Here is a 13744-nt window from a genome sequence, read left to right on the forward strand (position 1 = left end):
AAGTTGCTCTCAATGGTTCCAATCAGGAAAGTGCCTTTAATATCTTAACATGCTGCAAATGTCAATGCGGGATTTTGATTTACCTTGTAGCATGGTAAATTAAACAAAGCATTGTTGTAAAAGGTGAAACAAGGTTGAAAACAATTGTTCATGCACTCTGACATATGAAATGTGTTTAAACACAAGCGACAATTTCAATTTAGGTGTGTGGTACAGAACAACTTCTGGTAATGGAGCACCCTTGTTCTTGCGAACTGACAAAAAAAAATTTGGGTGACAACTGTGATAGCAAATTTCTATTTCATCATATGACCATACACTGAAAAATTACAAAGCCCACCCCTCAATATGTTCAAAACCCCACCTTGACCATTATAATGTTAACAGGTGAGACATTTCCTGTCATTGCAGCAAAATGCTGAGTTAAAACAATTCTAACAAAATGATACAACAGTTTAAAAAAAAAAAAGGGGGGGGGGTTACATTCCCCATCCTCCACCAAGTCCATTCATGGAGCTTCTGCTACTGCCTCCACCGCCACCATAGTAACTGCTTCCCATTCCACCCTGGTTACCTAACAAGAGGGGAAAATAGAAAATATAGGACCCAACAATTCCAAGGTAATCAATTTATTTGGAGTTTGGGGGAAAAGCAATGGCACTCACTATAATCACTGTAGCCACCCATGTTTCCTTGGCTGCTGTATCCCCCAGAATAGCCTGAGCTCAACTGACCGCCACTGTAAGATGACTGGCTCCCTGTGAGCATCAACATGGATGAGCATTTATATTCAGCAGTGTTTTCAACAAACCTAAAACACTATGAGCCATACTCACCCCCCATCATCTGGCTGCTGTAGGAGCCATTACTACCACCTGCTGTTGAGTTTAAGAACAACTCCACGTAGCGGTGCTCTGATGGCCAGGGCAAAAGACCATAAAGGAACTTTTCTGTGTTATTTAGCAGTGTCACTTTTGACAAACTCACGCATGTTGGCTTTGTCTTTGGACATGGCGGCCACCGCATCCTCATGCGTTGCAAACTCGACATCGGCCTCCCCGGTCACCCTGCCGTCGGGGCCGACCTCGATGTGAACGCGCACTGGATTTAATGGGGAGAAGAACTGCCAGATGCAAAGAAAATGTGTTTTAAAGTACATTCTGAAAAAAACAAAAAAAAACCACTAGCAGTGATCCATTTAGACCCCCCCCAAAGTCAACTCAGTCTTACAATGTAGATGTCTGATTCAGTGGCTCTGTATGGTAGACCCCTCATATGGACGCAATGGCCCGTTGTGCTCTGGAAGGACGAGCCGCTGTCGTTGTACCGGCCATCCGAAACGCCTGAATGTGTCATCAACATGAACCCGTTTTAGGAGGAATTATTCTTATTCGGGTTACCACAAGGGTACCACGTTGGAATGAATTGAGAGAATGCTGTAACAACTAATCACCAAATCTGAGTTCACTTCTTCGTCCACCCGACACCCCTCCGCCATAGCCTCCGCGGCGCATTCGATCGTAGGACCCCGCCCGGCTCATTAAGCTGTAGCCCCGCCCGCCAGAGGGGCGGTCATACGGGCCCGGCCTCTGCATGCTCATGGGCTTTCGCTGGGGCTCGTAATGGGTTCTCACCTCAGCACGGCTACTCTTGAAGATCTCAATATACCTATGTACATAAAAATACCACGGTGAGGAAATCAGGAAAGGCTTGTTTGGGCGTTGTTAATGTAGAAACTGTCTTGGTGTAGCCCATCACAGTAACAGTATTTTTGTTTAGTCCATGTTAATAGAACTAGTTTAAGTGCAAACAAATGTTTGCCAAATTGAAAATGGCCTTTCACTTTTCTTATGGTTACCTGCATTTATTTGGACATCTTTAAAAAAAAAAAAAAAAAAAAATCAGCTGGCCAGTATTGTGGTGAAAGCCATTGTCTTCTTATTAGCAGGGCCAAGTGCTCCAGCTTTCTGAAGCTCATTAAGCATTACCTGTGAAGGTGGGCTCCATGTCCTCGTGCACAGTTGGCCTCTGATGCACCACCAGGGATTATCCTTACCAATATAAACCTGTACTGACATACCATGTGTTGCCATAATTTGTGAAGGTGCTCAATTTTATTTTACACATATTTTATGTTCTGTTTCCATGGAACAATGTGAACGTGTTGCATTGTAGGATCTGACATACAGGTTAGTGTGATTGTGATCAAAATGACAGGGTGAGTGAGTTCATGTTGAGGGTGCACACCATAAGAAAAGCAATGTTTCCAGCCAACCAACCAACCATCCCCACCTGTGCCCTATTCTTTCCTTGTGTTTCTTTAGAGCCTTTTCAGCTATATCCTGTGAAGCAAACTGCACGAAGGCCTCCCCCGTACTCCTCCCCTGGATGTCCACCGGCAATGTTATCCCATTTGGCACGATTTCCAACCCTTCAACCCAAGGACAGATAACCCCAGCGGGGAACATATTAAATCACATGCCCAATCACAGAAAGAAATGTCTCTAAGAGAGAGAAAACTTATGGAACACTATACATCATTACACATACCAGTCGAGTTGTTAACCGGCTACAGGCAAAAATAAATAAATACAAGCGTTGGATTTGGGGTTATCAAAAAATGAGAGTAGAGGAATGGGGACAGAGGTACGGAGAAGGGCACCGGTGATCTGCTTTTGATTGATTCAATCAAAAGCTTTTCAAAGTCATAGTGGAATCAAATGGGAAAAGGGTCACTGTACAAAGTCAATGTGATTTCTTCGAAGAAAGTGAGTGAGCGATTTTCCGCCATCCACGACTATTATTAAAAACACGATTAGACATGGGGCGGCTCAGGAACAACAAAATAATCACAGGGGTCACCAACAGGGTACACACAGGCAACGGGTAGCCCGAAAGGACCACATATTTATGATAATTAATCATTATTAATAATGACAACTCATTATCATGACCAGTGGGTTCAGAAAGAACATGATCATTCCTTAAAAGGTATTTTGAGAAAATGTCATATTTCAGAAATGTATATCAAACTGGCGGCCCTTCGTTTAAAAAAAAAAAAAAAAAAAAAAAGCCGCAAAAAGGTTGGTAACCCTTGGATTATCATGTCGGGGATGTGCCGGTACACTCTTGATTAATAAGGTTCAAATGATTTGATTCTCTTCAGACACCAGATAATGCAACAGCTTGGCTTCAAAATTGTACGTAGGTGCTGATTTCTGATCAGACACACCGCGGTCAACTATGACTTTATATATAGTAGCTGCACTTCTGTAGCTTGATAAATTAACACTGGAACAGACTGGACACCAACTTTGGTTTTATGATTAATTTTCTTTTAGCACAATAAAATGAGTACAGCCGCAACTAGTCATAACTTCAATCGTAGATTGTCAATTTTCGTGATTAGTTGTTGGCCAAATAATTAATGAAAAAGGTTTTTCCAAAAACTCAAGGTGATGTCCTCAGATATATTTTGACCACAAACTAAAAAGATATTCAATATAGTGACATCAATATTTAGACAGTAAAACAAAACGTTTAAAATGTTATCTTAAGAATAATAAAAAAAAAAACTGTGGATCAAAATAGCTGACAATTTAGTAATCAATTGTAAATAGATCATTCAGTGAATTGTTGCAATTCTAAGACAATGTAAGGGGGATGCGTGCAATAAGTGGGGGAAGGAAGAAAAAAAAAAAAGTGGTACCGGCACATCTCTCGTTTGTGTGGCCAAGTCATGGTCGAGACCAAAAAGCAAAGCTGTAAATTATTCCTAACTTTTTTTTCAGGTGTCAATCATGGTTATTGATTAAAAGGTGATGCTTTCAGTTATCGGCATAATAAGGATATAATAATGAGCGACTCAGAGGGGTTTGTAATTATCAAACATTAATTTCTCAGTCTCTATAAAAACAGAAACAACAAATGGAAAACTCGGCGGTAAATCAAATTAAAGTCACAAATGAAGAAAATTTCTAACCTGAGAAAAACTGGACGATCTCCTCTTTGCTGCAACCAAAAGGGAGGCCTCGTAATCGCACAAGCCCATCTCCTGCCGTCTCTGGACAATTTGGACCAGTGTGCTTCAGGACCCAATCCATCTCCACATTGTTTGATTTAAACACTGTTTTAACACATGACAATTACAACAAACAAACATTGTCATTTCTGCAACAACAACAAAAATGCTAATACTGTGTACTGATCCAGTTTTACAATACATTTTATGTTTCTACATGTGTTTATTCGAATACATTGAGTTTTAATGTTTAATGTATTTAAAGCATGTGAAAATGGTAAAATCATAAATGTTTTTAATAGGTGTAAAAGGCATCCCCACTATAAGTGGGTTGACTGTAGTTACGCTCACCCTCCACATATCTGTGGCCCATTGTTTCTCTGTCCTTCTTCAAGGCTTGCTTGAGGTCATCTTCTCCTTCCAGTTCGACAAACGCCTCACCGCTGGGACGACCCTCTCTTGTGGAGGTGAAGTGGACGCCACCGCCATTGCCAAGAATTTTACAATCTACAATTCAAAATGTACCATTGTCAGCATTCATTTACACGCAATCAAGTTTTTCACTGAACATTTTTAATTTGGGAAAAAAAAAAAAACACCAACCTGAGAAAAATCTCTGTACTTCATCGACAGAACAGGACCAAGGAAGACCCCTGATTCGTATAACATAGCCTTCATCCGCCATATTTCGTCACGAAACTTTGAAGAAACAAGCTTTATTTATTTCGGATATAACAACTCAAAATTGATATACAGGTCTTGAATGGAATACTTTTTATAGAGTCGGCACAAGGGCAGACGCAGTCTTTCATTCAGTTCAAATTTTGCACGGACGTGGTTCGCGCCATCTTGAGAGTATTTGACTACAACTATTCAATTGTGCTGAAATAAAACAATCGACTTCTGGGTCTTTAAGCACAATGCTATCAAATAACATTAGCACCTATACAATCACAATTGTCGTTATTTTGCTTCACAGAAGTGACGTAACTTCGTTAATAGGAGTACTTTTCTACATTCCTTTTAAGGGCCTCGTCCTGCAACGTTAAGTGTGATAAATTACAATTATTGGTTATACGGAGTAAAGCAGTTACATGAATAGTTAATGATAATGGAGAATTTTATCCAATTTACGGTCGCGCGCACGACCGCACGTTGGTTGAAGAACAAAAGCGGCCCTCGCCGCCTGCGCCACATTAGGCTAACTCGTTAGCATTTGCTAAGCCACTGAATAACTCCGTGAGAATAACCTACTGATCACTGTAATCATTTCTCTGAAGTTACAACGTTAGTTTTGATGAAGCGGACGAGAACAGCGAGTGCGTGCCTTACCTTTTAATATCAAAGAGAGAACACGTAGGAAAAAAGCGGACGCGACGGCCTGCGTAACGTAGCTGAAAAGAGGCTGGGTTGGGTTGCCAGGCGTCTGACCTAACCCCTTTCAAGAAGTACGGAAGGACGCATCCGGTTGAGACTCGACTCGAACGCTGTAAAGCGGCATTAATTAGCATTAAAGGTCATTGATAACCTATATACTGGTGAATTTTCTTGGTTTAATAACAATAAAATCTCAAACAATATTAAATTCGAACAAAATATATTCGCTATCTAAAAAGTAGATTATTCATCAAGCTGGCAACCGGAAAGGTGCCTCAGTCTCCGTCAATGCCCAAAATGGTTGATGTCGTCGTACAAGGCTCCTGGTCTGAGCCAAAGCAATAGTCATTTTTCTTGACTTTGGTCATGGGACACTCGATTATAGTTTCATTACTGGTTGTAAAAAAAAAAATAAAAATACTTGTTCAGATCTTCTTTTTCTTTCGTCTTTTCCCTTTAGGGTCGCCACCAGCGTGTCATCTTTTTCCAGCCTATCTCGTGCATCTTCCCCTCTAAACACCCACTGTCCTCATGTCCTCCCTCACAACATCCATCAACCTTTTCTTTGGTCTTCTTGTCGCTTGTTTGCCTGGCAGCTCCATCCTCAGCACTATTCTACCAATATACTCACTCTCTGGCCTCTGGACATGTCCAAACCATCAAAGTCTGCTCTCTCGAACCTTGTCTCCAAAATATCCAACTTTGGCTGTCCCTCTAATGAGCTCATTTCTAATCCTGTACAACCTGCTCACTCTGAGCAAGAACCTCAGCATCTTCATTTCTGCTACCTCCAGTTCTTCTTCCTGTTGTTTCTTCAGTGGCACCATCTCAAATCCGTACATCATGGCCAGCCTCACCACTGTTTTATAAACTTTGCCCTTCATCCTAGCGGAGACTCTTCTGTCACACAGAACACCAGACACCTTCCGCCCACTTTTCCCCACCCCGCTTGGATCCGTTTCTTCACTTCTTTACCATACTCTCCATTGCTCTGTATTGTTGACGCCAAGTATTTGAAGTCATCCACCCTCGCTATCACTTTTCCCTGGAGCTTCACTCCTCCTCCTCCGCCCCTCTCAGTCACGCACATATATTCTGTTTTACTTTGGCTAATCTTCATTCCTCTCCTTTCCAGTGCGTATCTCCATATTGCTCACTGTTACTCCGCCTGTTCCCTGCTTTCACTACAGATCACAATATCATCTGCGAACACCATGGTCCAAGGGAATTCCAGTCCAACCTTGTCTTTCAGCCTATCCATTACTACCCCAAACAGCAAGGGGCTCAGCGTGGATCCCTGATGCAGTCCCACCTCCACATTAAATTCTTCTGACACACCTACGGCACATCTTACCGCTGTTCTGCTGTCCTCATACATCTCCTGTACTATTTTAACATATTTCTCCGCCACACCAGACTTGTGCATGCAGTACCACAGTTCCTGTCTTGGTATTCTGTCATAGGCTTTCTCTAGGTCTACAAAAACACAATGTTGCTCCTTCTGACCTTCTTTTGTTGTTTTCCACGAGCATCCTCAAGGCAAATTATGCATCTATGGTACTATTTCTAAGCATGAAACCATACTGTTGCCTGCAGATACTTCTGTCCTGAGTCTAGCCTCCACTACTCTTTCCATAACTTCATTGTGTGGCTCATCATCTTTATTCCTCTGTAGTTTCCACAGTTCTGAATATCACCTGTTCCTAAAAATGGGGACTAGCACACTTTTCCCTCATTCTTCTGACATCTTCTCTCCCACAAGTATTCTATTGAATAGGTTGGCCAAAAACTCCACAGCCACCTCACCAAATTGCTTCCATACCTCCACTAGTATGTCATCGGGACCAACTGTCTTTCCAGTTTTCATTCTGTTCGGTGCCTTTTGAACTTCCTCCTTACTAATCATTGCCACTTCCCGGTCATTCACGCTTTCCTCTTCGACTCTACATTCCCTCCCATTCTCTTCATTCATTAACTTCTCAAAGTACTCTTTCCATCTACTTAGCACACTACTGGCACCAGTCAACATATTTCCATCGCTATCCTTAATCACCTTTACTTGCTGCACATCCTTCCAATCTCTATCCATCTGTCTGGCCAACCTGTAGAGATCCTTTTCTCCTTCTTTCGTATCTAACCTGGTGTACATGTTGTCATATGCCTCTTGTTTAGCCTTCATCACCTCAACCATTGCCCTACAACGTATCTCAATGAATTCCTTTCGCCTCTCCTCAGTCCTCTCCGTGTCCCACTTCTTCACTAATCTCTTTCCTTTGATGACTTCCTGTATTTTGGGGTTCCACCACCAAGTCTCCTTCTCTTTCCTCCCAGAAAACACCCCAAGTACTCTTCTGCCTGCCTCTCTGAATACCTTGGCAGTAGTATTCCAGTCTTCTGGGAGCTCTTCCTGTCCATCTAGAACCTGTCTCACCTCTTTCCGAAAGGCCACACAAAATTCTTCCTTTTTCAACTTCCACCACCTGATTCTCTTCTCTACCTTTGTCTTCTTAGTCTTCCTACCCGCTACCACAGTCATCCTACATACCACCATCCTATGGTGTCAAGCTACAGTCTCGCCCACCAGTACCTTACAGTCGGTAACCTCCTTCAGATTACACCATCTGCACAAAATATAATCCAGCTGCGTGCTTCTACCTCTGCTCTTGTAGTCTTGTTCAGATACTATCTTTAATATTTTTAGATTAGCACTTTTCTGCTTTTGTTGATTTCATTGTGGATAGAACAATGCATTTCTAATTTATCTATCTATCTATCTATCTATCTATCTATCTATCTATCTATCTATCTATCTATCTATCTATCTATCTATCTATCTATCTATCTATCTATCTATCTATCTATCTATCTATCTATCTATCTATCTATCTATCTATCTATCTATCTATCTATATCTATCTATCTATCTATCTATCTATCTATCTATCTCTATCTATCTATCTATCTATCTATCTATCTATCTATCTATCTATCTATCTTTTTTCCTCACAAGAAGGCCATTGTAGAATCCTTATTGAAACCAATTTTGTCTATTGTCAGTGTGCTGAAGTTAACTGGTTAACTGGTTTCGTCACATGTAGTTGTTCACATCAAATATACTCATTTGCTTTTGCAACAGATTTATCACACTGATTATCTCATCATCTCACCGTCACTCCTCAACACTGATAGACAGACAGACATTTTCACAGCCCTGTAGAAAATGTTCCCTCCTCCAGAATTATGACTGGTGCTTTGGTAATGTAAATCAACGATATGACATGTTCTGACTTTATTGGAGTGGAACTCCATTATAAACCAGCTAACTAATCCTGTTCATCAACAGGAGTTCACCACTCTGCATTTTGCCACTCTAAATTTGAACTAGCTGGAGATATCATTCTCGTTTTTATGGTCCTGTCCATTTTAACGAAAATCGATATTTGTTTGTCAGTCATGTTGGAGGTTGAGATTGAAAGGATAAATTATGCTTGAAACAGAAAGAACAGTAGACTGACTCAAGTTCATTTTCCTTCATTTGTTTGTTTTTTACTGTATAGCCTTAATCAGTTACTGTAATATGAACTCTTGTAATTTTTTCAGTCTTCTTGGATGTGCTAAAATAAGGGATAAAAAGTTGACAAAATAAGTTAGACACAGTGGCAAAGACAGGACACACTTACTAAATGCCCATCTTAGTCAAGTCAAGTTTATTTGTATAAGCCTTAAATACAAAAGAGCCTCAAAGGGCTTCATAGGCCCTGATGACATCCCTTAACCCAATCAGACAAACCTTGAAAAGGGACCGCAGATGGGGGCGGGTGAGGGTTCCCCTTTCAGGATGGACAAGGCTGTATTGGATGTTGAATCAGGAACATTTATCACATAGTATGGTGTTGTACAATAATAATTAAAAGAGTACATTTAAAGAGATGGCCCGCCACCGGTAGATGCCTTCAGGAAAGTACTGTACTTCTGCCCGAGGACCTGGCCCAGTTGCTTGTAGAGGAATGCTCCAGAGCAATGGCTCCAGAAAAGTGGTCAACCTCAGAAGTCCTCTCAATTGGTCAGTGCAAAATCCATAGAGCAACAGCCTCAGATTTGGTCACCACTACATAGCCCCCTCAAACGGGAGAGGAAGGGGAAGAAATAGGACAAGAAGCGTGTCAAACAGGCCTACATGTACTTTAATCAGAATCAGCTTTAATGGCCAACTGTCTAAAACACATAAGGAATTTTTCTCCGGCAGTCGGTGCTGCTCTGATATGACAATCAGAACAAAGAACAAGTCACAACATAGCAACAAGAACAAAGAACAAGAGACATTTCTGTTCTGACATGCAAGATGTAAAATATATATAGATAAGTGTGTTAACAATGTCAATTGTGCAAAGGGAACAGTTAAAAGTGACGAATCGTGTGGTTTACAAAAAAAATTATATATATTTACTAATACCAATACTGATTGGACCAGCATGATGTGAGTGACTGTCCTAACACGGCACAAGACATAAAAATAGTAGGTTCGCTGATCAAGAATTTAATGACTTAATTACCAGTGGGAAAAAAATGTTCAAATGCCTGCTACTTTTGACTTTCAATGATCTGTAACGTTTGCCCGACGGAAGGAGGTGGAAGAGCTGGTGGGCAGAATGTGGGGGGTCTGAAAGGATACTGCCTGCTCTGTACCTAGTTCGTGTTGCGTGCAAGTCCTCGATAGTGGGTAGAGTGGTGCCGACAATCCATTCAGCAGTTTTGATTGTCCATTCCAGTCTGAGTTTTTCCTTTTTTGGGGCAGCCCCAAACCAAATCATACTGATTGTATGACCGCTGTGTAGAACTGTCTCAACAGCTCTTGTGAGAGGCCATGCTTCCTCAGAAGCCGCAAGGAGTACATCCTTTGCTGGGCTTTTTTAAGGATGGAGGTGATGTACGTCCCCCATTTCAGGTCCTTTGAGAATTTAATTTCCAAGAACTTGAAGGTCACGACGGTTGACACAAGACACTTGGACAGCGTCAGGGGCAGCTGTGGTGAAGGTTGCCTCCTGAAGTCCACAATCATCTCCACAGTCCTTAGAGTGTTCAATGGCAACAAAGAAAATGTAAACAAATTTAACAAAATTTCAGAATGTAAAAAAGACTTCAATCGAGATTTCAACATTTCTATTGAGGTAGAAGCTCTAAATCCACAGGTAGGGCATTCAAGAGTACAGGAGCCTGAATAGAAAATGCTCTTGAACCTGGAGACTTCTTTCTGGCTGTCAGTCACCAAAGATGAGTGTGTTACATAGGTTTCAGAATGGAGGCTAAGGTATCACTAAGTCAGCGAAATAGGAGGGTGTCAAAGCAATGTGATACATTATGAGTAAGTAACAAAATCCTAAAATGACATCTCAAGTGGACTGTGAGCCAGTATTAAAGTAATGTGATCAAACTTTCTCGTCCTCGTCGGAAGTCTTGTTGCAGGCTGTTGTACTAACTGCAGGCTTTAAATACAAGATGGGAAGACCAGAAATCAGCACATTACAATCGTCGAGTCGAGATGTAAGAAACGAATGGACTGTGATCTCTGCATCACTACCAGATAAGCGATAATCCAAAAATGGAAAAACACTTTCCATAATAATAATCTTGATGTGCATTTTAGAGGAGAGTCTTGAGTCAAATATAACTCTGAGATTTTTTTGCTGAGTCACCTTGCATCATGGTACTTCTGTCAAAACTCAGAGTGGTGTCCTGTAACAAGGGCTTGTGTTTAGGAGGTCCCATAATGAACAACTCAGTTTTCTTAGAGTTAAGAAGGAAAAAATAGAGGACAGCTATTGTTTAATCTCTCTGTGACACACGTTCAGAATACAGCATTCATGTGGGTTAGTTCATTTTATTAGCATGGGCATCGTCGGCATTACACTGAAAGCTAATCTTATATATAAGTATATCGCCAAGTGAAAGCATATACAGTACTGTAAATACAAAAGAACCAACAAAAGAGGGCCAAGTATCGATTCTTACTCCGCAATGGACATCACAATACTCTGAGGTCACATTACCATGGATTAAACGGTGCATCCTCTCAAAGAGATAAACTCTAAACCAAGAAAGTGCTGAGCCTGTAATACTAATACATGTTCCAAGTAGTATGCTATGACCGAGAATGCCAAACACTGTGGCAAAATTGAGTAATAATTGTATTGATGCGGTTCCACATTCCATAGTTAGTAGAAGATCATTCATTACTTTTACAGGAGTCATTTCGTCAGTGTTCAACCCTGAATCTGGATTGAAAAACTCCAATTAAGTTGCTTGAAGCCATGTGCTCATTTTACCACTTGGCTAAAAAGGAGAATAAGTATTCGAACACCCTGCAATTTTGCAAATTCTCCTACTTTGAGATTATGGAGGGGTCTAAAACTTTTATTTTCAGGTGGAAGTCCACTGTGAGGAACATAATCTAGAAGAACACAAATCAGGAAATCACAATGTATTATTTTTTTAAATAATTTATTTGTATGTTACTGCTTTCCACAAGACGATTGCCTGGTGGCCGGGGCTGCACGTATTAGACCCAGCCCGCAAGGGTAACGTGGTTCCCCCTTCTCATGGACTCACCACTGGTGGGAGGGCCAATAGAGGTCTGTGTAAATGTAAAATGGGCGGTAGTCGAAGGCGGGGATCTTGGATTAGCTAATCCCTGGCTAAAGAAACTGGCGCTAGGGATGTGGAATTTCAACTCTCTGGCAGGGAAGGAGGGCAATCTGGTGTGTGAGGTCCAGAGGTTCCAATTAGATATAGTCAGTCACTTCCACGCAGAGCTTGGGCTCTTGTACCAGTTCTCTTGAGAAGAGTTGGACTGTCTTCCACTCTGGAGTTGCACACAGTGAGAGGTGCACAGCAGGTGAGGGTATACTTATTGCTACGTTCTCATCCATTGGGGGGAATTCCTTCCAATGGACGAGAGGGTAGCCCCCCTGTGCCTTTGAGTGGGGGGACGGTCCCTGAGTGTTGTTTGTGCCAATGGATCAAACAGCGTACCCTCCCCTTTTTGAAGTCCTTGGAGGTAGTGCTGGAAATTGCTCCCGCTGGTGACTCCATCATTCTGCTGGGGGACTTCAATACCCACATGGGCAGTGACATTGAGACCTGAAAGGCCGTAATTGGGAGGAATGGCCATTTCGATTAGAACTAGAGTGGTGTTCTGTTATTGGACTTCTGTTCTCACCACGGATTGCCATTAATGAACACCATGTTCAAGCATAAGGGTCTCCACAACTGCACGTGACACCAAGACACCCTAGGTTGGAGTTTGATGATCAAATTCATGGTCGTGTCATCAGACTTGCTGGAAAGGCCTCATGGGAGTGCCGGAGCCTATCCCAGCTATCTTCAGCCAGGACCCGGGGTACACCCTGAACTGGTTGCAAGACAATCTCAGGGCTCATAGAGACAAACAACCAGTGGCACTGATAGTCTCACCTCCAGACAATTAGTTTCCAGTGAATCTATGTTTTTGGGATGCGTGAGGAAACCGGAGTGCCCAGAGAAAACCCACCCACACATGGGGAGAACATGGAAACTCCACACAGGAGGGCCGGGATGGAACCCGGGTCCTCAGAACTGTGAGGCCAACGCTTTACAGCTGCTCGACTGTTCCGCCTATTAATATACTATACGGTATGCTCTATATGGAATATTACTTGACAAAATTAAGTCACAATACACACAAATTTCAAATGCAAAGATTTTGCAAGTCTTATGCTGTTTATTGAATTTTGCATTCACTCCACAGACTGCATAGACAGACTCATTTTGATCTGTTATGCATAAAAGAGTAGAAAAAAATTATTCTGCTAAGGGGTCGACCTTAAAATGTTTTGGGGCAAGAGTAGCTCAGTCTGGAAAGGACTTTGAGTTGGAGGACATGGGTTGAGTTCCACTGGACGAAAATATCAAAAAAATATGACAACTGGCTTCTGTCGATGTGCTCTTGTGCAAGGCATCATCGCTGACTCTCTCCCTGCATGCCTGCTAGTGTAAGAGCTGGTGCTGGTGCACAAAGAATACAGTACAATCGAGGGAGAGTTGAATTTCCCCTTGAGGAATGAAATGGAGCACTGCATAATTCATTAAATGAATAACACAAACATGTAACTTTTTTTAACTGTATAATTGTAATCTAATAGATTATTTTAATTTCTCATTTATTATTTCATACTAGGCGGCAGGCACAGTGGTGCAACTGGTTAGGCCGTCCAAATCCAAGCCTCGCCAGTGCGGAGTTTGCATGTTCTCTCTGAGCCTGTGTGGGGTTTTTCCGGGCACTCTGTTTTCCTGCCATATCACCAAAAACAT

At 41.8% G+C, this 13744-nt stretch overlaps 1 protein-coding gene across 3 annotated transcripts; it reads right to left on the reverse strand.

Moving 5' to 3' along the window:
- Positions 1-281: 281 nt before the first annotated feature.
- hnrnph1 (heterogeneous nuclear ribonucleoprotein H1) lies at positions 282-5625 on the reverse strand. Of its 3 annotated transcripts, none has more exons than XM_061834661.1 (11): positions 5354-5625; positions 4625-4720; positions 4373-4528; positions 3983-4126; positions 2293-2431; positions 1454-1668; positions 1231-1343; positions 988-1123; positions 837-914; positions 666-758; positions 282-578 (listed from the first exon to the last, which is right to left on the reverse strand). In XM_061834661.1, exons 2-11 carry the CDS (start codon positions 4704-4706, stop codon positions 571-573), a joined length of 1164 nt encoding a protein of 387 aa, XP_061690645.1. In that variant the 5' UTR covers positions 4707-4720; positions 5354-5625; the 3' UTR covers positions 282-570. The 3 variants fall into 3 exon arrangements, with proteins under 3 accessions (XP_061690645.1, XP_061690643.1, XP_061690644.1); XM_061834659.1 differs by having other exon boundaries at positions 282-574; positions 5354-5620; XM_061834660.1 differs by lacking the exon at positions 5354-5625 and adding an exon at positions 4794-5322 and having other exon boundaries at positions 282-574.
- Positions 5626-13744: the final 8119 nt, after the last annotated feature.

This window comes from Syngnathoides biaculeatus, chromosome 11, assembly GCF_019802595.1.
Source record: "Syngnathoides biaculeatus isolate LvHL_M chromosome 11, ASM1980259v1, whole genome shotgun sequence".
Classification (NCBI taxonomy): Eukaryota; Metazoa; Chordata; class Actinopteri; order Syngnathiformes; family Syngnathidae; genus Syngnathoides; species Syngnathoides biaculeatus.

Bases quoted from the DNA above. Each gene is read 5' to 3' on its own strand.
- hnrnph1 (XM_061834659.1), bottom strand. From the start codon at position 4,706: ATGGCGGATGAAGGCTATGTTATACGAATCAGGGGTCTTCCTTGGTCC. The intron at 4,529-4,624 runs GTTGGTGTTTTT...TTTGAATTGTAG, and splicing joins AGTACAGAGATTTTTCTCAG to ATTGTAAAATTCTTGGCAAT. The intron at 1,669-2,292 runs GTGGGGATGGTT...TTATGTACATAG, and splicing joins AAGGAAAGAATAGGGCACAG to GTATATTGAGATCTTCAAGA.